Source organism: Armigeres subalbatus, chromosome 1 (assembly GCF_024139115.2).
Source record: "Armigeres subalbatus isolate Guangzhou_Male chromosome 1, GZ_Asu_2, whole genome shotgun sequence".
Lineage (NCBI taxonomy): Eukaryota > Metazoa > Arthropoda > Insecta > Diptera > Culicidae > Armigeres > Armigeres subalbatus.
In genome coordinates this window covers 277,723,580-277,750,537 of record NC_085139.1, presented here as the reverse complement: position 1 = coordinate 277,750,537, position 26,958 = coordinate 277,723,580, and the positions used below count along the sequence as shown (strand labels likewise).

Sequence of the window (26,958 nt, the reverse complement as noted above, 5' to 3'; positions counted from 1 at the left end):
ATAATAATTGCTAATTGCAAAAAATAGATAATATTAAAATAGTGATGAGACACAGTCACATAGAACTATAATGTGTTATGAAAAATGCCTTGCATCTATGAATATTTTTAAAGTTTATCCGTGGCTGGCTCCCATTAAGAGTTTTATCGTACTATAAAGATGCTCGTGTTGCATGCATTTAGGCGTAAGTGTGCTCTTCGTTCAGTTTCATAGTACTATGAAATTGTCCGAAAGTCAAAATTCGAACACAGGAAATTCGAGAAACTTTTGGCAGCGCCATCTGTCGTCTACTAGTGTAAATTTTCTATCATAACATTAGATGGTGTAACTGTTTTGCCTTTCTTGTACATCATCGAGCTGTAAGCGTAAAGGCTACATTTATTACCTTTTTACGCGAGAAAGGCGCCATCACCGCTAGGTGGATTAATCTGGGTTTTTAATGAACGTTTTAACTTTGTCAGATCTTAAGTACGCGAAATTAGAGTACTTCACGGTACATTTATTTTTTACCAAAATACTGGAATTCAAACATTTAAGAATTTTGCTAAATATCAACTTTATAAACCTGCAACACGGCCAAACCTGAGATGAGATAAGACAACTCGGAGCTGAATGCCTTCCCATAATTTATGCTCGATTCACGCGACGGGCAGTTCCAGTGTGACCATCTTTTTTTCACCAACTAAAAATTAACAAGACGAAATAGTTTATATCAATAATTACCTAATGCTGAGCAGTTGAACTGTATTCCTCAATTGCTTCGTGCATAGATGATGAAAACAATTTTTTAATTCCATTTCGCGTTCAAATTGGCAATGAAAAAATGTGTTCGTGTTGATTTATTACTTTCAAATCTGAAGTTGAAAAATCCCCGACTACTAGCAACACCACGAAATCAATAACAAAGTACCCTCCCGCAAAATAAAACAACGCTTAGCTCGCCGGCGTCTGTCAAATCGCCCAATAAAAATTGGTCTTTTCTGACAGGCAAATGGTTTCAAAAGGGGACAGTGAGATGTCTTATCTCATCTCAGGGCCAAACTAACAACATGCTGCCCTACGAAAAACGCGCCGCCACCGATTGTGACAGCAAATCGGTACGATTTTTACTGACTACTTGGCACATCCTATCCTAACTTTCAAGAAGTTCGGAAGCCTCCTTTCAAGAAGGTCGGAAGTCCCTTACAAGAGGCTCGGAATTCTACTATCAAGAGGTTCGGATGCCTCCTTTCAAAAGGCTTGGAAGCCTCCTTTCAAAAGGCTTGGATGCTTCCTTTCAAGATGTTCGGAAGCCTCCTTTCAAGAAGCTCGGAAGCCTCATTTCAAGAGACTCGCAAGCCTCCTTTCAAGAAGCTCGGAAGCTTCATTTCAAAAAGCTCGGAAGCCTCATTTCAAAGGGCTCGTAAGCCTCCTTTCAAGAAACTCGGAAACCTCATTTCAAGAAGCTCGGAAGGCTTCTTTCAAGAAGCTTGGAAGCCTTCTTTCAAGACGCTCGGAAGCCTTCTTAAAAGAGGCTCGGAAGCATCCTTAAAAGAGGCTCGGAAACCTCATTTCAAGAAGCTCGGAAGCCTTCTTTCAAGAAGCTTGGAAGCCTTCTTTCAAGACGTTCGGAAGCCTCATTTCAAGGGGCTCGTAAGCCTCCTTTCAAGAAACTCGAAAACCTCCTTTCAAGAAGCTCGGAAGCCTCATTTCAAGAGACTCGCAAGCCTCCTTTCAAGAAGCTCGGAAGCCTCGTTTCAAGGGGCTCGTAAGCCTCCTTCAAGAAACTCGGAAACCTCCTTTCAAGAAGCTTGGAAGCCTTCTTTCAAGACGCTCGGAAGCCTTCTTAAAAGAGGCTCGGAAGCATCCTTAAAAGAGGCTCGAAAGCATCCTTCCAAGAGGCTCGGAAACATCCTTCCAAGAGGCTCGGAAGCCTCCTTTCAAGAGGCTCGGGAATCCTCCTTTCAAGAGGCTCGGAAGCCTCCTTTCAAGAGGACAGACGGACAAACAGGACAAACAGAAACGGATAGAAATAAGATTATCTCATGCATGTATTGTTTTTCTTCTGTTCATTTTAAATGTAAGAATATTACTGGCAGTGCCATTAGTCGAATGAAAGCCAACATGTTTTTCTGTACAACAAACTGTTCGGAAATTTACAAACGAATTGTAGAGATGCAAACCTGTCGTTCTTCAATGTTCAGTACGCAGTAAGCAGAGGTTAAGAGTTTAACACAAGCCATTGAGAAATCTCAAGAGTTTTTAGCGGCAAAATTTGACGACATTGTCTCTGATTTTAAAGAACTTAAAGTTGAAAATGAATGCTTAAAACAACGGATACATGAGCTGACTAATTCGCACTCTCGATTGACAGACTTTGTTCATCAGTTAGAAGCAAATGATCGTAAAGCTGTTTCTTAAAATGCTGTTCTGTTAGGGCTTCCCTGTGTAGACAACGAAAACGTTTTGAATATTGTCAAGGAAACTATTGCTCATGTCGGAGTGCAATTGCAGCAAGATTCAATAGTGTCGGCCACAAGACTGTACGTGAGCAAAAAACCCAATGTAGTTGTCCCCATTCAAATCGAATTCAAAGACATAGTTGTGAAAGAAATGGTTTTGTCAAAGAAAAAAGGATTCGGTCAAATTTTGTCTACTACTATTGATGAGTCCTTTTTAGTGAACGGCAAACCAACTAATGTAAGCATAAGGGATGAACTGACTCCTCTTTCATTGGATATTCTCCGCAAAATGCGCGAATCTCAAGAAATGCTTAAAATCAAATTTGTATGGCCTGCAAGGGGCGGAGGCATTCTTGTTAAAAAAAATGAAAATTCGAAACCTGTTTTAATCAAAACCAGAGAGGATTTGAACGGTATTATTAATCATTATTCAGAATTATTGAAACAATCGCCATCTCCAAAAAGAAGGAAGAATGTAAATTAGTGTTTATGTTATAAATATATTTGTTCGTAGTATTTTGTTCCTATTGTCAATAAATGTTAGAAATGGATACTCCAATGAGTTATTTACATAACAACATTGATGAGTTCAATATGTTTAGTGCTAATGATTTATCTAGAAGCCTGCGCATATTGCAGTGGAATGTACGTGGAATAAATGATATGAATAAATGATTTGTTTATCGGCTTTATCGGTCATTTCTACTCAAAGTATGAGGGAGTAGATAATCGAAAGATAATTGAAAATCATTAGATTGAAAGCCATTCGCTAGGGCGCGAACAAGTATGAAGCGATAGAGGGTGAAAGGGAGAAAGGAAGACCATCTATTGAACAGCACACAATCGAAGCGTGAATCTTCTTGCCTAACGCCCTGGTTGTGGACGGCTTGGTTAGTGGTATGGAAACCACCGTGCCAAGACAGGCAAAAAGATCCAGGCAACGATCTCCCATGTGCTGTTCTGTTTTACATCTAGTTCTATCGATCGGCAGGTTTATGCGGAATTCGCACTACCACTCATGGAGGTATGTCCATATCGTGACGTGTTCTTCCAATCACCTGATTTCGATCTTATTGGATAGAACCTCATTTTTTTGTTATTAGCCAAATTTTATTTTCATAATCGATTGACAGACTTTGTTCATCAGTTAGAAGCAAATGTTGATAAATCTGATCGTAAAGCTGTTTCTTAAAATGCTGTTCTGTTAGGGCTTCCCTGTGTAGACAACGAAAACGTTTTGAATATTGTCAAGGAAACTATTGCTCATGTCGGAGTGCAATTGCAGCAAGATTCAATAGTGTCGGCCACAAGACTGTACGTGAGCAAAAAACCCAATGTAGTTGTCCCCATTCAAATCGAATTCAAAGACATAGTTGTGAAAGAAATGGTTTTGTCAATTTCATGATTTGAAAAAGGCATTCGATACTTTAGACCACAATATTTTGCTGAGAAAACTAGAAATGTATGGAGTTAGAGGAATAGCCAATGAAATATTATGCAGTTACCTAAGCAATGGGATGCAATTTGTGTCATTCGATGGTGCAACAAGTTCTCTCAGAGAAATCTGCACAGGAGTTCCCCAAGGTAGTAACATTGGACCGCTACTTTTTCTGATCTACATAAACGATATTTGTAGAATAAATTTAAAAGGCACGCCAAGGTTATTTGCTGACGATACTGCACTATTCTATGCGAATGTTAACCCAGAGCTCATTGTTCGATATATAAATGAGGACTTGCAGTTACTTAAAGCGTATTTTTCATGCAATTTACTTTCGTTAAATTTGAATAAAACCAAATATATGATCTTTCGATCTCCCCGAAAAGCTAGGCCAATAACTCCACCTTTAATGATTGGTAATGATACTATTGAAAGTGTAGAAGTTTTCAAGTATTTGGGCGTTTACCTTGACTGCACGTTATCATGGGATAATCATATCAAGAAAGTATCTGATAAAATTTCTAGTATGTGCGGTATTTTGAAGCGACTTAGCAGTTTCCTTCCACGTAAAGCTTTACTATTGTTTTATTTCGCTCATATCCATTCACATTTAAGTTATTTAATAATTGCATGGGGCAGAGCATGTACATCTAAGTTGAAGAAACTTCAAACGCTACAAAATCGTTCACTAAAAGTAATTTATAATTTACCATACTTGTTTTCAACTGTTCGTTTATATACAAAGTTTCCTCATAATATGTTACCAATATTAGGTTTGTATGAACAGCAAACCTTGCACATGGTTCACAATATCTTACATAATCCTACTGCTCTACATAATATCATTCTTAGTACAGAACCTAGGTCTTATATCACTAGACAGGTTTTTCATCTCACACAACCTCGTGCGTATTCTAATTTTGGGCAAAAACGTTTTTCCTTCATCGGACCTGCCAGATTTAATATTCTCCCTAGAAATCTTCAGCAAGTAACAAACTGTTCATCTTTCAAAACTAAAGTAAAATCTTATTTAAAACACCAAATTTCAAATTTATTAATCTAATCTTCAGCATGTTTTTTGTCTCCTTTTTTAGTAAATCGTCATCAAACAATTAGATATTTTTGTTCCTAATTCAAATTTTATTTTATAGTCATATTTATTAATTATTAATAGTAGTAAAAAATGCTTCTTTAAAAGGATATTCGATCCACTAGAAGCATTTCTAAGATATTTTTTTCTTGTTCGTATTTCTCCTTATTTGTTGTTTATTTACTTATTTATTCTCAGCCACGTAGTAGTTTGTTAAGTATCCTCTTTATTTTTTCATGTGTTGCCAGTGGCTGAGAATTGAGTGCCCCCATTACCAGGGGGCTCAATTCGAGCTCTTTGGTGTGGGGGAGAGCGGAGAGTCACTCAAAAAATCTTTTCAAGAGGCTCGGAAGCCTCCTTTCAAGAGGCTCGGAAGCCTCCTTTCAAGAGGCTCGGAAGCCTCCTTTCAAGAGGCTCGGAAGCCTCCTTTCAAGAAGCTCGGAAGCCTCCTTTCGAAAGGCTCGGAAGCCTCCTTTCGAAAGGCTCGGAAGCCTCCTTTCAAGAGGCTCGGAAGCCACCTTTCAAGAGGCTCAAAAGCCTCTCATCAAGAGGCTCAGAAGCCTCATTTCAAGAGGCTCAGAAGCCTCTCATCAAGAGGCTCAGAAGCCTAATTTCAAGAGGCTTATAACCCTCCTTTCAAGAGACTCAAGAGCCTCCTGTCAAGATGCTTGGAAGCCTCTTTTCAAGAGGTTCGGAAGACTCCTTTCAAGAGGCTCGGAAGCCTCCTTTCAAGAGGCTCGGAAGCCTCCTTTCAAGAGGCTCGGAAGCCTCCTTTCAAGAGGCTCGGAAGCCTCCTTTCAAGAGGCTCGGAAGCCTCCTTTCAAGAGGCTCAGAAGCCTCCTTTCAAGTGGCTCGGAAGCCTCCTTTCAAGTGGCTCGGAAGCCTCCTTTCAAGTGGCTCGGAAGCCTCCTTTCAAGAGGCTCGGAAGCCTCCTTTCGAAAGCCTCCTTTCAAGAGGCTCGATTCAGCCATCTTGAACTATTTTAGTATGGAAGAGCCAGCGAGTTTGTTCACGTACCCCCCCCCCCTCGTACCCTCCAAAAGCTGTCAGACAGGGCTTGGGTGAATTAAGCAATGAAGATGAGGACTGATGCTTCAGCACCAGATATACTCCCGAGGAAGGTAGCTTCATGAGAGTACAGTTTCAAGGTGCTTAGGTGCTATATTTAACTCTCTTGCTTCACTTATACTGAGTTGTGCATTTATGTTGGAATGAACGTGTAAAAGAGAGGTATATAATGCAGGCTCTCTCTTTCTGGCTACCATGGTTTTGTATATTCTCACAATACTCAACGCATCTGAAACATACGCCAATGAACGAAGGACATCTCACACTGCCGTTTGAGTGGTGCCGAAATTTATTTTGAATGAACTCGATGTATGAAAAAGTATTCATTTTTAGTAAACAGCGCACCGCTCAAAATAGGGCTTCCAATTTAACCGGGAATCAGCTTCCCGGGAGACGGGAAATAATATGAAATTGATTTCCCTGGATCCCGGAAAGTGAATATAAGTATTGGTATCGGTATTTTAGACTTGGTCAAATAATATTTGTATCAAATCAAAAAAACTGTGAATAACATATCCAGGGAAATTCGGGAAACTACTGCACATATCCCGGGAAATCCTTCCTGGGAATGGAAACCCTAGCTCAAACGTTATTGTGTTCATTCGGTGCACGTCTTCATAAAGCCGTAAAAATATGCCGTAATCCATACAATACGAGAACAACTGATGTTATCAAAGAGTTGACATCATGGCAGCAAATTTTGAATTCAAATTGATTTCAAACTTTGCTCGGGTACCTGGTATAGGCGGCTATGACAGGCCTATTATAGCCTATATAATATAGGGCGTCGCGATCTGAAAATTGTGCGATTCATTTCCATGAAAGGACTAGCGAAAAGCATCAAGGTATGGCATCAGGTCGGATGAAAAAATCAATTTTCGATCTGAAACAGGCCGCTAGAACATAGAACCGGACGATAACAAGCATATTATAGATGATGAAGTTTACACAGTGTATGTCGGATTCGTGTCTCTATCGTAAAAAATGCTAGAAAGAGTACCTTCTCATGTACGTTAATGATATTTTTGTAGTCTGCAAACGAGAGAGTAACATCAAGGAAATCGAGCCGGAACTTGAAGATTACGAAGCTTTGGAGATGTGTTTTGTTTTCTAGACATACGAGTATGGTGAGGTCAGGATGGATTTTTTAATCTCAATCAAGATGCTTTCATCAAGATGGGTAGCAAAGAAATTTACCCAGAACTTACCTCCAGTTTCCTCACAACTCGCATCTGCAACGGCGAAAAACATCACAACAGCGCGATCCTGATAAACGGTCTTGACCGTTATATTCTTCGAGCATAACTGTACCTTGCCCTCTTTGAGCTCCTGCGATGCACTGTTTTTGCTCGGATTCACTAACAGTTCTCCACTTGGAAAAATCTTCTTCAAATCCACACTAGTGTCCATGTCCTTGCTAACGATCTCACACGATTTATCGCTGAACTCAGCCTCAAACTCCTGACAAACAACATTTGTAGGCCACTCGAACCGATAGTGACAGTCGTGCATTACTTCCTGCAGGATTGGCAAACCGCGGCCAGCTTTGGGTTGGCAATAGAACTCAATCTCCGTCGAAATATTTGTTTCATTGTCCTGAGGGCAGACGCTTCCCCGTAGGTATTTGAGTTGCACTTTATTACCGACGATAATCGATGAAACATCCGGAAAGCCCATCGAAAGCTCCTCCTTGGGGGTTAAATCCGTGCCACTCTGGACTGCCATGCATGCAGCCGAACCCCCAGGACATCCGAGGCCGTAGGTCGAAAGAAGCGGCCTACATACATTCAGAAAGAATTTCCTATTTTTGGCGATGGCAAGTGTGTCGTTAACCAGCGCTTCATAATTGTGTTCAGATGAAGACAGTGGACTTAGGTCAATTTCAAGATCATTGGACATGTTCGTAGCGACACATGAGACCTGTTTCTTACATGCCAGTACTGTTTCCATTTGAATGATAATTTCACAATTGTTGTTCTCAACCAGCTTGGGTTCAGTTTTAGCACCTTTGTCTGTCTCGCAGATAAACTCGATCTTTGTGGACCACCTTTGATCTTGCTTACAAATAGAACCAGATTTGTACAACAGATAGGGAGCTCCGGTTATATTAAATAGTAGTTCATCGTTTAAGTTACCCAAACCAATGGCTTCCGTGTTATCCTTGGTTATTTCACATGCTCCGGATGATCCTGTGGGATACAGATAAAAACAATAAAGCTTTATTTTATTACTTTCACTTGTTATTGTTTTATATTTAAAACTATTTTTAAATAAATTATTTAAACTGTACTTAGGATTAGGTAGAATGGTAATTTAAGAATTTCGGGATAACTTTAAAACACGTTTTGTCTGCTTCATGCACTAGACTCAACTGAGCTCTAGTAATGTATATTCATAGTCTCTTTGAAGGTATACATGCACAAACTCTCAGAAGGAGAGTGTAAATGATCATATAAACTTCAACTGTTATACTAGGTTCATATACAACAATTCTCCCTTCTTTTAGAAAATAAACACTTATTTTGATTATTTTTTGTAGTATTCTGAAAGCAATAACATTGCTATGATACGACTTCACATATTATGTAATTTCACTAATATTTCACTTTCGAATTTACCGCTTCGGTATACCGGACTCAGTAAATCTTGTAATTAGTCATGCACGTTTTCCATTGGCTTCGATCGAGTAATACTCCTGGTTACGACAGGACTGCGGATCACACTATCCAATCTACGCTTCTTTGATTCGTGTTGCTCTGGTACACAAGGAACATCTGGAAATCCATTGAATGGTTCTTCTGCTTCGATTGAGTCACGCCTCCGCTTTCGATCGTAATACGGCATCAACACCATGGTGCCACGCCTTTGCATTGGGATCAGTTTTAGTTGGTTTCGATGGGCTGTTATCACTTGTTGCCCGAGGGAAATCTGAAATAGATTTATTGAAATTCTTTTAACGAAAGTAGCAATTATCCATTTCTCTATTTCATGTTTTCTAAAAATTTTATAGTAGAGTCTATCGCCCACCACTAGCTTAGAGAAAGGATCTTGTACTATTGTGGTATTTTTTATTCTCTCTTTTCTAGTTTCAGTTGTTTCTTTTAGTTTTGATTTATAGCTATGTTTAGGATTAACTAAATCCAATAGTATTTTTGTTCTATGTAAGAATATTTTCTCAGAAAGAAAACTGTCCTTCCCGTGATAAACAGGTATATAATTAATTAGGAAAAGATTAATTTGGTCATCTGTATCAAGAGATCTTGTCATTGGGTCAAGTAAAAATTTCTTTAAAATGTCCTTAACGATTCTTACCAACCGTTCAGCTTGGCCATTGTTCTCGGGGTTGTATGGCGGGCTTTAGCACTTTAATGCCTTGTAACTCTAGAAATGAAACAAATTCCTTTGAATTGAACGGTGGCCCTCCATCTGTAACCATAACATCCGGTAATCCAAATGTAGCAAAAAACCTAGTTAGCTTTTTTAATACTCTTTTAGCGTCAGTACCATACCTCATAATTTCCACTTCTACCCATTTTGAATAGCTGTCAACTACTAAAAAGAATGTTTTATTATTAAAATAAAAAAAAATCAGCATGGATTCTGCTAAACGGACGACTAGTTTTAATCCACGTTTCTTTTGTCTTAGCTTTGGGTATGACACTTATTCTAGCGCATATATCACACTGCTTTATATAGTTTTCTATATCCATACTGATCCCAGTCCAATAAACCACCCGTCTGGCTAGTTGCTTCATTTTTACTATTCCGCTATGGTTAGCGTGAAGCAACTTAAGTATTCCCTCATGCATACTTTTTGGGATGATTACTCTTTCTTTGAAAAGTACACAACCATCTACCACCTCTAGTTCATGTTTACAAGCATAAACATCTCTAAAAGGATTTTTGATTTTATTAGGCCATCCATTGATGATGAATCCTGTCAGTTCTTTAAGGAATAAATCTGTTTTAGTTTCTTTGTTGATTAAAGAAAAATCTAGTGGAAATTCTTGCGAAAAATTGAGACTGTTTATGCTACCACTATCAAAACAGTTCGGGACAGACTGTTCCAATGGGAAACGAGAGCAAAAGTCTGCATTTCCCATTTGAGATGAAGGACGATATTTGATTTCGAAATTATAAATAGCCAACTCCATCACGTATCGTTGTAGTCTCGTTACGATTAATGAATTCTTTCCTTCTTTTCCAAAAATGCCTACTAATGGTTTATGATCTGTAAAGATAGTAAAATTCTGGCCAAATAGAAATTTATGGAATTTTTTTACACAACATACTAACGCTAGTGCTTCAAGGTGTAAAATTGGATATTTTTTTTGGGCAGGGTTGAGAGAGAACGAAGTGAAACATATAGGCTTCTCAGCATCGTCTATCTTATGGGCCAGTACTCCACCTAATCCATAAGAAGAAGCATCTGTTACTAGAATTAGAGGTTTGTGAGGGTCATAAAATTGCAATATATTTGCGTTAAGCAATGCAGTTTTGCTTTCTTCAAAAGCAGCATCACAATCTTTACACCACACAAATTCTGTATATTTTTTTAAAAGATTGTACATACATTTTAGTTTGGCCGACATATGTGGAATAAATTTGTTATAAAAATTAATTAAACCTAAATAAGATTTAAGCTCTGTTACGTTTGTAGGTCTCTTAGCATTACAAATCGTGGAAATTTTTTCAGGTGAAGGTAACAGACCTTCATCGGTAATCAAATGCCCTAAATATGGCAGCCGGTTTACAAAAAATTTACATTTCTTCCAGTTGATCCGAATGTTGGCTCTAGAAAGTCGTTCAAGGACTAAAACTAATTTTGAATAACAATCACTCACAGATATTCCCGCTATTAAAACGTCGTCAAGATAAACTGTAACATTTTCTAATCCACAAAGGATTTGGTCCATAATTTGTTGGAAAATTGAAGCGCTTGATGTCGCTCCCTGAGGTAACCGATTATATGTAAACAACCCTTTAAGAGTGTTTATTACAACAACCTTCCGAGACCGTTTGGATAATTTCAGTTGAGTGTAAGCCCCAGCCAAATCCAGCGAGCAAAATACTTTACAACCAGCTAATGATGCAAAGATATCTTGCGCCAGTGGTAGCGGATATGTGTTAGGTATAAGTACTTTATTGATCGATACCTTACAATCGATAACCATGCGTATGTCGTCATCTTTCTTCATGACGGCGATTACCGGAGAGGCCCATTCACTCGCAGCAATAGGAGTTATGACGTTTTGTTTCTCAAGCATCTCCAAATGATTTAATAGTTTGTCTCGGATTTTGTATGGCACCTCGTAAGCACGCTTAAAAATAGGCTGATCTTTTTTCAGAGTTAATTCAGCTTCGTACCCTATAATTGGTTCTGAAAAATCTATGGTGAAAACTTTTGAAAATTTGTCTTTCAAATTACCTAACATTCTTTCCTTGTCATCCTCTATATTCGAGTTTTGTACAGCATTAACACCGACCAATCCTTTACGCCAGTTTGGGAAAAATAAATCCATCCAATCTCGCCCAATTAGTGGAGTAAAACTGTGGTCAGTTTGCAAAACGATCAATCGAGCTAAAGCATTTCTATTGTTCAGCGACACTTTGACTCTCAATTCTCCAAGTATATTTAAACGAGATCCACTGACTACAACTAGCTTACGTGTACTATTGTAGAGGGGTACTGTTGACAATTTACGATAGTATGTGTTTTTGTCTATAACTGATACCACGGACCCTGTATCCATTTCCATAGCTATACACACATTGTTAACAACAGCATTGATCAAACATGGCTCACTAACATTATTTACAGATCTTATCATCAGGCACTCATAATCTGAATCGTCTTCATCACTAGATTTTTGAATTTTCATTCTTTTGTAGTAGTGAGCCACAGCATCCACCATGGGTTGCTGCTCATCGACAGAATTCACCGATACTGATTTTTTAAAACGGAAGCAGTCGCGTTTCAAATGACCTTTACGTTTGCAAAAATTACATATCGCATTAGAATAAAAATTTTGTTTACGGTCGTTAGAAGTAGAACGATCTCGTCTTTTGAATGTGTTCCTCGTAAATTGCCGTCCTCTACTACTGTTCTCCCGTTTGTACTGATTGTCTGCCTGCCAATTGCTATTATGACGGCCTGAATCATCACGTCTACCTATTCGGTGTTTAACTGAATGCACGTTCGAACAACTACCTTCATTTATGATTTTCATGCGGTTACCTACATCTTCACTGTTAATGATTAATTTCTCTACAGCCTCCAAACTCAAATCCTCTTCCATTAAAAGCTTGTGTTGCAACGTTTTGTCACAAAGACCCATTATTAACCTGTCTCTTATTGCAGTTTCTTTGAATTGTAAAAAATTACATTGTTCAGCCAACAGCTTGACTGCTAGAACGAAATTTTCACTAGACTCCGTTGGACCTTGAAAACGATTATAGAATCTGTAGCGCTGCATAAGTGCTGGATCGACTTTATCAAAACGTGATTTTAGCTTTTTTACTATGTCATCATAGCTGACTGTTTCTACATCTACATCAGGATACAGTTTCACTAATTCATCATATACTGCCTCGCCGCTTAGAGTAATGAAGTATGATCTCTTTTGATCATCAGGCACATTATTGATCTTGCAGTAAATATCAAATCGTTTGATGTAATTTGTGAAAGATCGACCGATCACGTAATGATCTAACACTCCGATCATACCCGCTGGTGCCATATTTTAGAAGTATGTGGGTAACAGTCTAGAACTAAACAGAAAGTGGTCACTTACTTGTGTTTGTAGTCACTCACTCTCAACTACCTTGGATTGCTGTGCTGTAGTTACTTGATATGTACGCTACGTTGTTCTGGATAATGCTTGTGTTCAACTCCACCAATGGTTCACTGTCCACTGGCCTTCCTCGAGAATCACTCACCACTGGTTGATTATTAACTGCCGTTATAGTAATAACACTCAAGTTATGCCTTGTTACTACTAAACTAATATTGCTCTTCTCTGCACCAGGGCTCACTGCTTCCTTGCCACACTCAACCGAAATACGGTTTGTTCGGGTAACTATAAACCTGATAATGGTTTTCTCACCTACAATAGCTCACCACTTCCCGTCTCACACTTTATCGTTTTTAGATGGCTACCTCTTCGATCCCGGTTCTGATCAATTTTCCTCAAGACAATAATTAATTTTTCTTTTGTATTTGCTCTCCTTGTATTCCTCTCTTTTCAGGGAATGATTACAAGGGTACAAAATGGCGTTAGATATGTTAACTATAAGACCATATGCCTTTGTAAAATTGGAAAAAACTAAATTGAATAAAAATGGTGCTAATTTTTAAAGAATCCTTATTATTTTACTAATTGAATAAAAGAACTAAGACACAGCTCTACGCGGTTTGCAAAAGTTTTCACAGGTTGCTCCTACACTTTATCACACCACGTGGTGGAAGACTTGTAGAAAAGCACCGTATCGTTATTCACTTCTTAATAACTAATAACACGCGTTTTAACGAAGTTTATTCTCGTCGCCACTGTTTTATATTTAAAACTATTTTTAAATAAATTATTTAAACTGTACTTAGGATTAGGTAGAATGGTAATTTAAGAATTTCAGGGATAACTTTAAAACACGTTTTGTCTGCTTCATGCACTAGACTCAACTGAGCTCTAGTAATGTATATTCATAGTCTCTTTGAAGGTATACATGCACAAACTCTCAGAAGGAGAGTGTAAATGATCATATAAACTTCAACTGTTATACTAGGTTCATATACAACAGTTATTTTGCGTTTCGTTGTCGACATAGATTGAGCGTTTGTTTTATTCAAGAAAAATTCTTTCGAATACCTACAAACAAATCGTATTATTTCTCAAAATTATAAAAAATGACCTCTAGAAGAATTTTTCCGAGTTTTTTTTCGGGAAATTCTTCTGGATTTAGCTAATTGAAAAAATCTCGTCAATAAATCTTCAACCATACCCAATTACAAGATTGCTTCTACTTACCTGCACACTGGCTTCCGACATTCTTGCAAACCACAAACTCGTACGTTTTGTTAGCTTCCTTCACGGTGTACTTTTGTCCAGCTAGCGAACTCATGTTGAATAGCATACCACTGTTGGCATCAAGCACCGCACAGGATTCCTTCTTCTTGCAAGCCAGCGGTGTACGCCATTCAAATAAATGCACGCATCCCTCCTTTGCCACGTACTCCGGTACCTCTTCGATCGCTCCTGGGTCACATTCAAAAATGATCTTCGAGTTCTGGCAGCTTTCATTGCTGGAATTGAAATTCATAACCAGCTTGTTGTTCTCGATGGTAGGATTCGGATCTGTTTGACCGTAATCATGATAGGTTTTCGTGTAATCCGATTCGCTGCTGTTAAAATAGCAAACGCTGCTCCCCGGAGGGCACATGGACATGTGACCATAGTGAGCCGGTTTGCACGCCGTGACAAAAAAGTGCGATCCACTACGATCCGGAACGTGATGTCGCGTGTGGCTGAGCGGGAGCAGATTAAACGTATAACCCGTCTCATCTTTGACGGCACACTCGTTCGCCTTCACACGCGCCGGTAAAGGAGTGCAGGCCAGTTTCGTCGTCCAAAACATGAAATACCCACACTGGTCCACAGAGTACGGGATCACACTCAATGGCTCTTCCACCGACGAATAACTGCACATCAAGATGATGTCAAGCGAGTAGTTTCTTCCATTCCGGCATTCTTCTCCGTTAGAAAAATTAAAATGAATACGACCATCGGTCAAGTGCAGCTGCGATTCCCTTCCCAACAACACTTGGGTGTTATCGTTCCGCTTAAGACATGCTGCTCCGCCGGAAATCCCATTGCATTTGAATGCAAGGTGGTCACACACATCAAACATAAACTGCTCGTTGATGTCCGACTTAATATGGTGAGCCAGCTCCGAGTTGAGTGAACTGAAATTGAATGTCACGTTGTACAAAGGCTCAGTTACGATGCAGTTTTTGCCGACTAGGTTCTGAAATAGAAGAGAGAAAATAGGGCTATTAAAATGGTGATTTCTAGATAGATACGATTTTACGACGGAATATTTATAAGATTTGGGTACACAATTGTGGATTTGAAATGATAAAGAATCACCCGTTTCGCTGGGATATGGATACTCTGAAGTAGGTCTTAACGGTGTAAATCCGGCCATATCGCCAGGCTCGGTACAACACTGAAGCTGACAATATGACGTTCCTAACCCCGAATCCCAAGGTGTCAGGCGACCTCGGCCGAGGGGATGAATGGCCTGGGGGTGAAACAATTAGCCAGACAGTTAACGGAGTATGTGGAGGTTCTACAGAGTGTGGGCTGCTTTGACGGCAAGTGGGTGGCAGCGGGGGAGCTGCGATTGGGAGCTGAGTACTTAATGGTGTTGAATAGCAACCGAGCGCTATGAGCTAGCAACATTAAATAACAATTACTGTAGTAGGCTAGAACATGAAAGAAAAAAATTATGTCACTTCCATTGTTACCGTTACACAAGCCAGACCTGTTTTACTACCAACTCTGCCTATCTCAATAGGTTATGGGCCCAGGTCAATTTGAAAAGGAAGTTGTAATCGGAACATTATTAGCAAGTGTCTAAACTTATCAAGATGACGGAAGATGAGCTTTGCTTGTTCGATGGAACAAACTTCGGAAATTGGAAGTTCCGGATCGAAGTTCTTATGGAAGACAAGAACATGCTAGGTTGCTTAACGAAGGCCATCGGCGATGAAGAGTTTGCGAAGGATCTTGCGACGGACACTCCCGAAGTACGTGCCGAAAAGAAGAAGAAACTCGAAGCGCGATGGGCCCTGGATAGGAAATGTAAGAACCTACTGATTCATCGAATCGCGGAAGACCAATTAGAATATGTCAAAGACAAGAAGACAGCAAAGGACGTCTGGGATGCATTGCGGAACGCTTTCGAACGTATTGGAATTGCTGAAGAAACAATTTCAAGAATTGAAATTCTCTGAATCTAACGATGTGAAACAGTTTTTACTGCGTTTCGAGAAGATATTAAGAGAGCTGAGGGCGGTAGGTGTGAATTTGCAGGAAGAGGACGTTGTTTGTCAACTGCTGCTGGCCCTTCCAAAATCGTATGATACACTAATCACAGCACTTGAAACGATCCAACCTCAACAACTGACCCTGGAATATGTTAAGAAAAGGCTTCTGGATGAACACGTCAAGCGAGCAAACTCTAGCCAGATTGGTAATACAGAACACGTTGGTGATTCGGCGTTTGCAGCCAAGAAGATGGGCGGCTTCAAGTGCTATGGATGCGGCAAATTTGGCCTCAAGCGAGCGGAATGTCCAGAAAACTGCTTATCAAACGATCCTGGACGTCAAGAACACTGCAAAAGTGGAAGAAAAGTTAATCGTAAAACAAATCGGGAGCTAATATTGCGAAGGAATTTGAAATGGCATTTGTTGCGAACGATGAATGTTTGTCAATGATTACTACGACAAACTTGAAAATTAACTGGTTTCTTGACTCTGGTGCAACTGACCACATGGTCAAAAGCAAGATGTTTTTCGAAGAGTTGCATTCATTGGAGGAAAAGGTTCATAAAGCTGTGGCAAAATCTGGACTTATTGCGGAATATGCGGGAACCATAAGAGTAAACATGATGATTGGAGACCGTAAACTACCGGCGGTGATGAAGGATGTACTGTATATGTGCCAGAATTACAGTGCAACTTATTTTCTTTGCGACGAGCTGAAGACAACGGTATGGCGGTAAAGTTTTCGAGTGGACGTGTGACGATTACGAAAGACGGTCGTGTAGTTGCTACCGGAGAGAGAGCTGGACAACTGTACAGAATGAACGTTGAACTACGTAGAAACGAAGGTCCGAATTATCCGAACAAAGTTCATTGATCGCAAACCAAGATTATTTTGAACTATGGCACCGGCGCTTAGCTCATCTCGGGGAAGCAAATATGAAGATCTTATGGAACCATGGAATGATTGAAACAACGACAAAAATGCTTGACTGGCCTGAAAAATCCCTCTGCGAAGTATGCTTGAAGGCGAAACAAACTAGGCAACCATTCGGTGATGTTGGAGAAAGGCGTGCATCGCGGGTCTTAGAAGTTATCCATTCAGACGTGTGTGGGCCGTTTACCCCAACGACTTGGGTCAACAAGCGGTTCTATGTTACTTTTATCGATAGATACAGTCATTTTACGGTTGTCTATCTTCTGCGGAGCAAGGATGAAGTGCAGGAAAAATTTGAAGAATATTATGCTCGTGTTACTGTTTTTTTCGGTACCCAGATAGCTCGATTGAGATGCGATAACGGCGGAGAATATGTGGGCAAATCATTTCGTCAGTTTTGTCGTTCGAAAGGAATCAGCATTGAAGCAACCGTCCCATACAGTCCGCAACAGAATGGCGTGGCAGAACGAATGAACCGCACGTTGCTGGAGAAATCGCGGTCAATGATTCATGATGCCAGTTTGCCTAAATCCATGTGGGGCGAGGCAGTACTAACTGCAGCTTATGTGAGTAATCGAAGTCCGACATCAGCTCTAGAAAACAAAATAACACCATTTGAATCATGGTACGGCAAGAAGCCCAATATTGATAAAATGCGAATTTTCGGGTCGGTGGCGTACACCTTAGTACCAAAAGAGAAGCGTGGTAAGTTGGATTCGAGATCGGAGAAACTTCATGGTCGGCTACACCACGAATGGATATAGAATTTGGGATTCACGCAAGAAGAAGATTTTCATATCAAGAGACGTGATATTCGATGAGAGCCAATGTGGTACTCTACATGAACACCAGATGTTATATAAAAGATAAACGGAATCAGAAATGTGAGAAGAAGTTGAAGAATTGCAACCAAATTCTGATAACCAAGATATTGTGGATCTGACAAATAATCAAACTGATTAAGAGCATGAACAAGTAGAAGATTACCTAACTTCTGATGACGAGTACAGTATCAATGACTCAACAAACGACGCGCTCCCTTCGCAATCAGAACGTGATGATTGCTCTGCAAACACACTCACGAGGCGAAGCGGACGGGAGCGCAGACTTCCCGGTAAGTTACTAGATTTTATTACCGGTTCGAGAGCATCTACTGCTGCAGAATGTTTCTCAGGTAAATTCAATAACGACTATACTGATTCGACGATGGTTTTTGCGCTGAATGCTGAAACGTTCGTGGATGACTTGCCAAGTACGATCATTGGGCTGCAGAAACGGAACGACTGGAACCATTGGAAGGATGTAATCAAAAGTGAGCTGGAGTCGTTGCATAAAAATAAAACGTGGGAGCTAGTTCCGAAACCCCAAGGAAAGAATATTGTCGATTGTCGATGGGTATTCAAAATCAAAAACCCAGATTAATCCACCTAGCGGTGATGGTGCCTTTCTCGCGCAAAAAGATAATAAATGTAGCCTTTACGCTTACACCTCGATGATGTACACGAAAGGCAAAACAGTTACACCGTCTAATGTTATGATAGAAAATTTACACTAGTAGACGACAGATGGCGCTGCCAAAAGTTTCTCGAATTTCCTATGTTCGAATTTTGACTTTCGGACAATTTCATAGCACTATGAAACTGAACGAAGAGCATACTTACGCCTAAATGCGTGCAACACGAGCATCTTTATAGTACGATGAAATTCTTAATGGGAGCAAGCCACGGATAAACTTTAAAAACATTCATAGATGCAAGGCATTTTTCATAACACATTATTGTTCTATGTGATTATGTCTCATCACTATTTTAATATTATCTATTTTTTGCAATTCGCAATTATTATGAAATTCAATAGTGATCAACAGCGTTTTAGTCTTTGTCGGATGCAACTTGTTGCAAGAAAATCGGTTAAGAGTTTCTATGTGAAAATTTGGCTAATGTTTTTATGGCATTTGGTGCACACACACACACACATACATACACACACACGCACACACGGACAGACAGACATTTGTTCAGCTCATTGAGCTGAGTCGAATGGTATATAACACTATGTGTCTCCGGGACTTCTATCAAAATTTCGAATTTGGAGTGAAATGATAGCCTTTCGGTACAACTTAGTTGTACGAGAAAGGCAAAAAGACGAAGCTGGAAATATCGACCGTTATAAAGCTCGTTTGGTTGCCAAGGGTTATTCTCAGAAGAAAGGCTTCGATTATGCGAGACGTATGCACCAGTAGCCAAGGGAACAACAGTACGTGTGCTATTAGCAGTGGCAAATCAAATGAAGTACCATATCCACCAAATGGATGTTAAAACCGCGTTCCTCAACGGAACATTGAAAGAGGAAATATTTTTGCATTAACCAGAGGGGTTTGGGAAAACAGATCCAAGTCTTGTGTGCCGACTGAAGAAATCACTCTATGGACTGAAGCAAGCTCCTCGAAGCTGGAATTCGGAGTTTCACAACTTTGTGTTGCACCTTTGATTCAAAAGATCAAATTTGGATAGCTGTCTCTCGGAGTCGTCCGTCGCGGCTTAACATTGAGCGGCTACAAGACGGTAGACTAGCCCAAGGATACGCGCAGCAGCTGGAAGTGGCACTCCCAACGGAAGAGCAATTAGGCGCAGCGTCTCTTAAAGATGGCTGGAGAGATATTCGATCCGCTATTGGTAGCACCGCAACCGCTGCACTTGGCACGGTGCCCCCGGATCAGAGAAACGACTGGTATGACGGCGAATGTGAGCAGTTAGTGGAAGAGAAGAATGCAGCATGGGCGAGATTGCTGCAACACCGCACGAGGGCGAACGAGGCATGATATAAACGGGCGCGGAACGAACAAAACTCGATTTTCCGTAGGAAAAGCGCCAGCAGGAAGATCGAGACCGTGAAGAGAGCATTTGTATCGCGCTAATAACACACGAAAGTTCTATGAGCAGTTGAACCGTTCACGTAAGGGCCACGTGCCACAGCCTGATATGTGTAAGGACATAAACTGGAAACTTCTTACGAACGAGCGTGAGGTGATCCAAAGGTGGCGGCAGCCCTACGAAGAACACCTGAATGGCGATGTGGCAGACGAAGATGGCGATATGGTAGTGGACCTGGGAGATCGCGCGCAGGACATAATTTTACCGGCTCCGGATCTCCAGGAAATCCAGGAGGAGATGGGCCGGCTGAAGAACAACAAAGCCCCTGGGGTTGACCAACTACCAGGAGAACTATTTAAGCACGGTGGTGAGGCACTGGATCAGTACCAAGCTTTGGGAGGAGGAAGTTTTGCCGCAGGAGTGGATGGAAGGTGTCGTGTGTCCCATCTACAAAAAGGGCGATAAGCTGGATTGTAGCAACTACCGCGCAATCACATTGCTGAACGCTGCCTACAAGGAACTCTCCCAAATTTTATGCCGTCGACTAGCACCAATTGCAAAAGAGTTCGTGGGGCAGTACCAGGCGGGTTTTATGGGCGAACGCTCCACCACGGACCATGTGTTCGCCATTCGCCAAGTACTGCAGAAATGCCGCGAATACAACGTGCCCACACATCATCTATTCATCGACTTCAAAGACGCATATGAGACAATCGATTGGGACCAGCTATGGCAGCTAATGCACGAACACGGATTTCCGGATAAACTGACACTGTTGACCAAGGACGATGAATCGGGTGATGTGCGTAGTTCAAGTTTCAGGGGCATTCTCGAGTCCCTTCGAAACCCGCAGAGGGTTACGGCAAGGTAATGGTCTTTCGTGTCTGCTATTCACCATCGCTTTGGAAGGGGTAATACGAAGAGCAGGGATTAACACGAGTGGTACCATTTTTAATAAGTCCGTCCAGCTATTTGGCTTTGCCGACGACATAGATATTATGGAACGTAACTTTGAGAAGATGGAGGAAGCCTACATCAGACTGAAGAGGGAAGCTAAGCGGATCGAACTAGTCATCAAAACGTCGAAGACGAAGTACATGATAGGAAGAGGTTCAAGAGAAGACTATGTGAGCTACCCACCGCGAGTTCGCATCGGTGGTGACGAAATCGAGGTGGTAGAATAATTTGTGTACTTGGGCTCACTGGTGACTGCCGAAAATGATACCAGCAGAGAAATTCGGAGACGCAAAACACTCATTAGACCGGTAGTCCTACGGACGCGATACCTGGACGATGGACCTGGTGAAAATGATTCTTGACAACCGAGCCGTATGAAGAAGACTCTTATATACCGCACAGGCCTTAGTCTGAATAAATAATACATTATATATCTAACAAATCATGATCGCTATTTGATATATGACTAATATTGACCATCTCGACATAATCAGAATGCATTCCATTAACTTTAATATTGTTGATTCAAACCCTCTAAAATAAGGCAAAACATTAAAAAAAATTGACATTTTTTATCAATTTCAAATTTTGTACAAAGTTTCCAACATGAGGATTTGATATTCCATGCAGGCAAAAGACTTTTCAATAGCTTTCTTTATTCTTTATTCTTTATTCTTTATTGTTTGATTCATCAACAGACAACTTAGGTCCTAATGATGCTTATCCTAATTAATACTAATAAAAGTAATTATAATAAAATCATCGTTAATTTTGAAACATGACTCATATACAAGCTTTGAAAGCTTTCTATGTCCGCCAATTGCATGAATACGTCACCCGATTATTTTATACACGGGTTCTTGAAATAAAACTTTTTTTTTCAAGAATTCTCAAAATAGCATGGATTTTTTACACTGATTTATATTTATATATTTTATTCACATTTTACATATTACCACCGTTCACTTTGTTTACCCGCCGAAATAACACGGATTTTTTCCACACGTCGACGGCACACATTCCCCGTGAAAAAAGAATCGGTTGTATTGTGTTGAAAGTACAATGAATACACTTGTGTCCAGAAAGCCGAAAATGTTTCCCACCCGAAAACATCCTAGGCCGGACCGTGAATCGAACTTGCATGCACTGTCACAAAATCATTATTGGACGACCCCCAACTGCTTTTATTTTTTCGGCAATCTGTTTGAAAACTTTCATGCTGTGCGGTCCGTGACATCTATCGTCACGCATGGTTCGTCACAATCCTTGAAAAGCGTGTCGCTCATAAAACGACGTCCCCATAAACGAAAATGAAGAAAATATTTATTTAAACTACAGCAACACATACTACGTACCAAACTATTTGCCGACGTTTCAACTGGAAAGGCAGCTAGCAGCACCGGTACAGTGAAGAAGATCATCATCATCCACTGATTGCAGCAGCCAATGGCAATGCTTGAGGAGGAACGGGAAACAGCTGCTGATTGCGGGCGATGCCACCCAACCGGGCCAGTTATTGATTTTCTTCTTCGATTCGTTGTTGACATATTTGCCTGCCTTAGCTCACAATGCTCACGGGATGATGTTTTGGTGTCTTCCTTTCAGCACTTAGCACGAATTACTCTGTTCTGGGGACTTCACTATTTTCACTATCTGATTAAACAATTCTGTAAAGTTATTATATTAAATTGCATCAGTGTCGCCTCTTATTTGTTGCACTAATTTACGAAATGAGTCGCGGTTATAGAAACTACACGTTTGTCACACCTCGGGACATACGAACCGTGTAATTGTTATGAAAACAAAAAATTAAAAAATTACAAGAAAAGAATCTACACATGGGTGGATAAACTACCAATCAAAATTATACATCGAATACAAATTGAATCCAAACTTTATCATATGCTTCGCTCTAATACTTATTTGCACAACGTCGTTGACACTAACCAGTGAGAATTTGTTTTTTATTTACACCTTTTCGCTTAAAGATTATTTCCTGAGCTGAACGCCCGACTTGCTGATAAGGTTTTTTTTAATTATCACAATCTGAACCGGTTTCAGACAATAACAGTCTGTACTAGGAACAAAGAGTTTTGTCACTTCTTTCAGGAGCTCACTGATTTCGAAATCGTTTTCCAAGGTAAACTAATTTTGTTCTTCAAAACGCAAGGCAAAAATTCTCCCCTTTTCCTTATTGAAGGACACACGAGACCGACTTTATCAACTGCACCACTACTCGGCTAGGTACATCATATTTTGCACTGCATCGATTCGTTCGAAAATGGAATATTTTTACTGATACCACTATACAATCGCTGACTAACCGATAATGTCCCGTGTTTAGTCATCCAATCGATTGGCGTTTTGTTTTCGCACCTACCTTATAAGTAAAAGTAATAATAATGAATTATCTCTGATAACCGTTCGAAAGACAAAAGCGCAGAAAGAATCAAAACACTCGCGACTCGAAATCGCACTCGTACACCACCTGCCCCGCAACAGCCTGCTACCAACGACCCCACCGCAGACACAAAATGATGATGATGAGAACCGCCGTGGTGATGACGATGACGGAAAAGGTAAACAAAGAAAATGGTGCATTGTGAAAAAGGTGAAAAACAAGAATTATCAGTGTTGCCAATAATAATTGCAATAGTCATAATATTTGTGAGGATTAAACAGAAATCCATGAATCCATGGATTTTGTTTCCATTTATTTTAAAAAGAGAGGGGGTTATGGGATCATAAATCCGAAAACCAAAAATCCCACCCTATACTTGAAATTTTGCCGAGATGTGATGGTAATCAAAGTTATATGACAAAAGAAATACCATGAACCGAATAACATGTAACAGACCGTATTGCGAACATAGTACTTATAATATAATATAGTACTTATAATGTATTATAGGAGTAATCACTTAACGGTGTAAACATCAGAAATGTTTCATACACAATCACAAGGAACATATTTCAAAACATGAAACGATGAAACATCGAGTGAAACATTATTTCCAAGAACAGATACGCATCCACTTAGGTCGTTAAATAAATACCCCTAATATATGTTTGCATTACGGGCATTCAACATGTTATTCGAAATTAGGTCGTTATTGAAAAAAAAACACATCTACTGCTAACGCTTTGACGGGCAAGGGTATAAGTTGATCAACTCAATTAACGCAAGTCAACAAAATGCTCAACTTTCTTTTCGTTCAAGCATTTTGAAAAAAAAAACCAAATGGCCTGTATTTTGTTTTGTTTAAAATGTTGGATCTAAAATGTTCTAAAAAATCGAAAAAAAAATTGACAACCCTGATTGAGATACAGATGATTATTTGATTTTCACTTTTTGCCACCCACTTTCGCGACTCGAGTGCACACGGGCGAACGTCATTATTGTTCCCTTTGGAAACGTATCAAAAATTCAATTCAGGTGCGTTTAGTGGATTTCTCCGATTTTTCCTTTCTATTTTATTTTAATAAGGCCGTTACAAATATTAAAATAAAAATCTGGATGGTGCGGATAAAACCGATTTGCTAGTCAAACTGAGGCCATTGACCTTATTATCATTATTCTTGTTTGCGTATACGAACGCGCTTTCGAACGAAAGTTAATGCGTGTTCTCTAGCAAAATCAAAAGGGGAAACGATTTGTTTGGCATAATGCCGTATGGGCAGGGATGCCAGACGATATTTTCTAATGTCTTCACAGTCGTTTAAAAATGTCTTCAAATGTCTTCAATATTAAGATTATGATTATCAGCGAGAAATTTCAAAATCCAATAGGTGTGTAAATTCAATAATCTCTTTGTATTAAATACTGATTTTGAATAATGTTTATTTTTTTAACATTCAAATTGTTAGAATTCAAGAGAAGATGTTTTAAAATTCTCTAGTTTTTTAAAACGAGTTTCCCCTGGATTCTGAACTGAGTCGGATTTTTAAACTGAATTTCCAAGTGAAACTCTTTTAAATTTCTTCTTAAATAATTCCTTGTTGGAATACAAAATTTACTGTGAAATACTTGAAGAAACATCCAGAGAATTTTCTGAAGGAACGAACGAATGGAGCTTCTTATTATTTCTGGAACACTCCTGAAGAAATTTAACGAGGAATTCCTGAAAACTTGATTATGCATATGTACAACATGTGATAGATTTAGTTCGGAAAAGGTATTGGAGGGTAACCGCCCCTTCGGTGGGGTTTGATCCCACGACCCCAGTTCGCATGACAGGTGCTTTCCCTACTATGCTACGAAGGACCTCCGTCGTCCACCGCAGCTTAGCGGGTACTGATGAAACCAAATTCCCATCACCAGGTACCAGCCGATCTCTCGCAATACATTTTCAGAACTAACTCTCTCATATGTATTTTTGTACACATGCCAACCAAGTAGGATGAGTATTTAGTATTGTCCGGCTCCTACACACTTGCTTCTTGTTGTCTTCTTGCTACTTGGTTGGCATGTGTACAAAAATACATATGAGAGAGTTAGTTCTGAAAATGTACTGCGAGAGATCGGCTGGTACCTAGTGCTGGGAATTTGGTTTCATCAGTGTTGACCAGAGAAGGAAACCCTCTCACAAAGAATAACAACTAGAGTTCCCTTCTCTACACCACGGCAGGCTACTGGCAGAAGTATCAGTCAGTAGCCTGCCGTGGTGTAGAGAAGGGAACTCTAGTTGTTATTCTTTGTGAGAGGGTTTCCTTCTCTGGTCAACAGGTTATGGGCCCAGTTTATGCAGAGAAAGCTAACACAAAAATGTCTTTTCGAACAGACTCTTTTTCTGTTAGCTTTCTCTGCATAAACTGGGCACATAACCTGTTGGCCATAGGAAGGGAACCCCCTCACAAAGAATAACAACTAGAGTTCCCTCTCTACACCACGGCAGGCTACTCACATTCAATAAAGTCTACACTACTGTGTCATTGTCGTCTTTACCAGGGGGCTGTCACTACCTTATTTCAACACTCCTCCTTAGTGAAGCCACCACTCTTATGTTGTATCTGTGCCTCTCATTTTTCTACTCCTCCTATCTCGGAGCTAATCAAATTCTGTTGAAATAAGGTAGTGACAGCCCCCTGGTAAAGACGACAATGACACAGTAGTGTAGACTTTATTGAATGTGAGTAGCCTGCCGTGGTGTAGAGAGGGAACTCTAGTTGTTATTCTTTGTGAGGGGGTTCCCTTCCTATGGCCAACAGGTTATGTGCCCAGTTTATGCAGAGAAAGCTAACAGAAAAAGAGTCTGTTCGAAAAGACATTTTTGTTCGTGCGATATTGTTCATTGTAAACGGTCGAAGTTAGTGTTTATTTGTTATTGATGTTGTTATCTCCCGGTGGGAGAAAGGCATTGAAGAAAGTTTATCCCGATGATGCGTTAATTGGCCAACTATTTGACGAAAAAGGACAGTACGGATAGTGGAAAGGATTGATGAACTTTGTTCGAGGAGGAGTGATTTTTCGCCATTGTTGTGTAGAAGCTTTGCCACCGTTACTTTGTGTTTGTTGTGAGTATATTGGACACCGATGAGAATGTATTGAGTAGCGTTAAACGTGTGTGTAATTGAAACTGACAAATCATAAGTGATGATATATATTTGTAATGTATTTGTTTATGTTTACATTCAGTCCGTACTAGTCCGTAAATATAGAGAGTCCGTTGTGAAAACTATTTGTTGGTTTGGCTATTCTTTCTTCTGCAATCACGCGATTCCGGGAAAGATATTGTCCGGTCGATCTGAAGCGAACCGTGTCTGCTGCGCCTGAGAAATTTAACAATCAGTACCCGCTAAGCTGCGGTGGACGACGGAGGTCCTTCGTAGCTTAGTAGGGAAAGCACCTGTCATGCGAACTGGGGTCGTGGGATCAAACCCCACCGAAGGGGCGGTTACCCCCCAATACCTTTTCCGAACTAAATCTATCACATGTTGTACATATGCATAATCAAGTTTTCAGACATAGTAATTAATTTCCACTCCGGGTGGCTTAATACCCGGCATATAGGCAATTAACTTTGAATGTACTGAGGAATTCCTGTTGGAACATCCAAAGGATTTAATGAAGGAACTTCTGGTGAAAGTTCTGAAGGAACTTCTGGAGGA

At 40.1% G+C, this 26,958-nt stretch overlaps 1 protein-coding gene across 11 annotated transcripts in view; it reads right to left on the bottom strand.

Annotated features, from left to right (window-relative positions):
- LOC134207634 (cation-independent mannose-6-phosphate receptor) overlaps positions 1-23,380 on the bottom strand; it is a 614,852-nt gene extending 591,472 nt beyond the window's left edge. For 2 of the 11 annotated variants that reach the window (XR_009978391.1, XM_062683377.1), the window contains exons 1-4: positions 22,798-23,230; positions 22,206-22,617; positions 14,065-15,061; positions 7,249-8,229 (exon numbers count right to left, since the gene is read on the bottom strand). Coding sequence is in view for 10 of the 11 variants with exons in the window: in XM_062683377.1 (XP_062539361.1) it covers positions 7,249-8,229; positions 14,065-15,061; positions 22,206-22,397 (2,170 nt within the window). In the remaining variant the exon portion in view is untranslated. Of the gene's footprint in view, positions 1-7,248; positions 8,230-14,064; positions 15,062-22,205; positions 22,650-22,797 lie in introns of those variants that run through there. The other 9 variants (XM_062683380.1, XM_062683378.1, XM_062683384.1 and 6 more) reach the window with 9 other exon arrangements.
- Between the last annotated feature and the right edge of the window lie 3,578 nt (positions 23,381-26,958).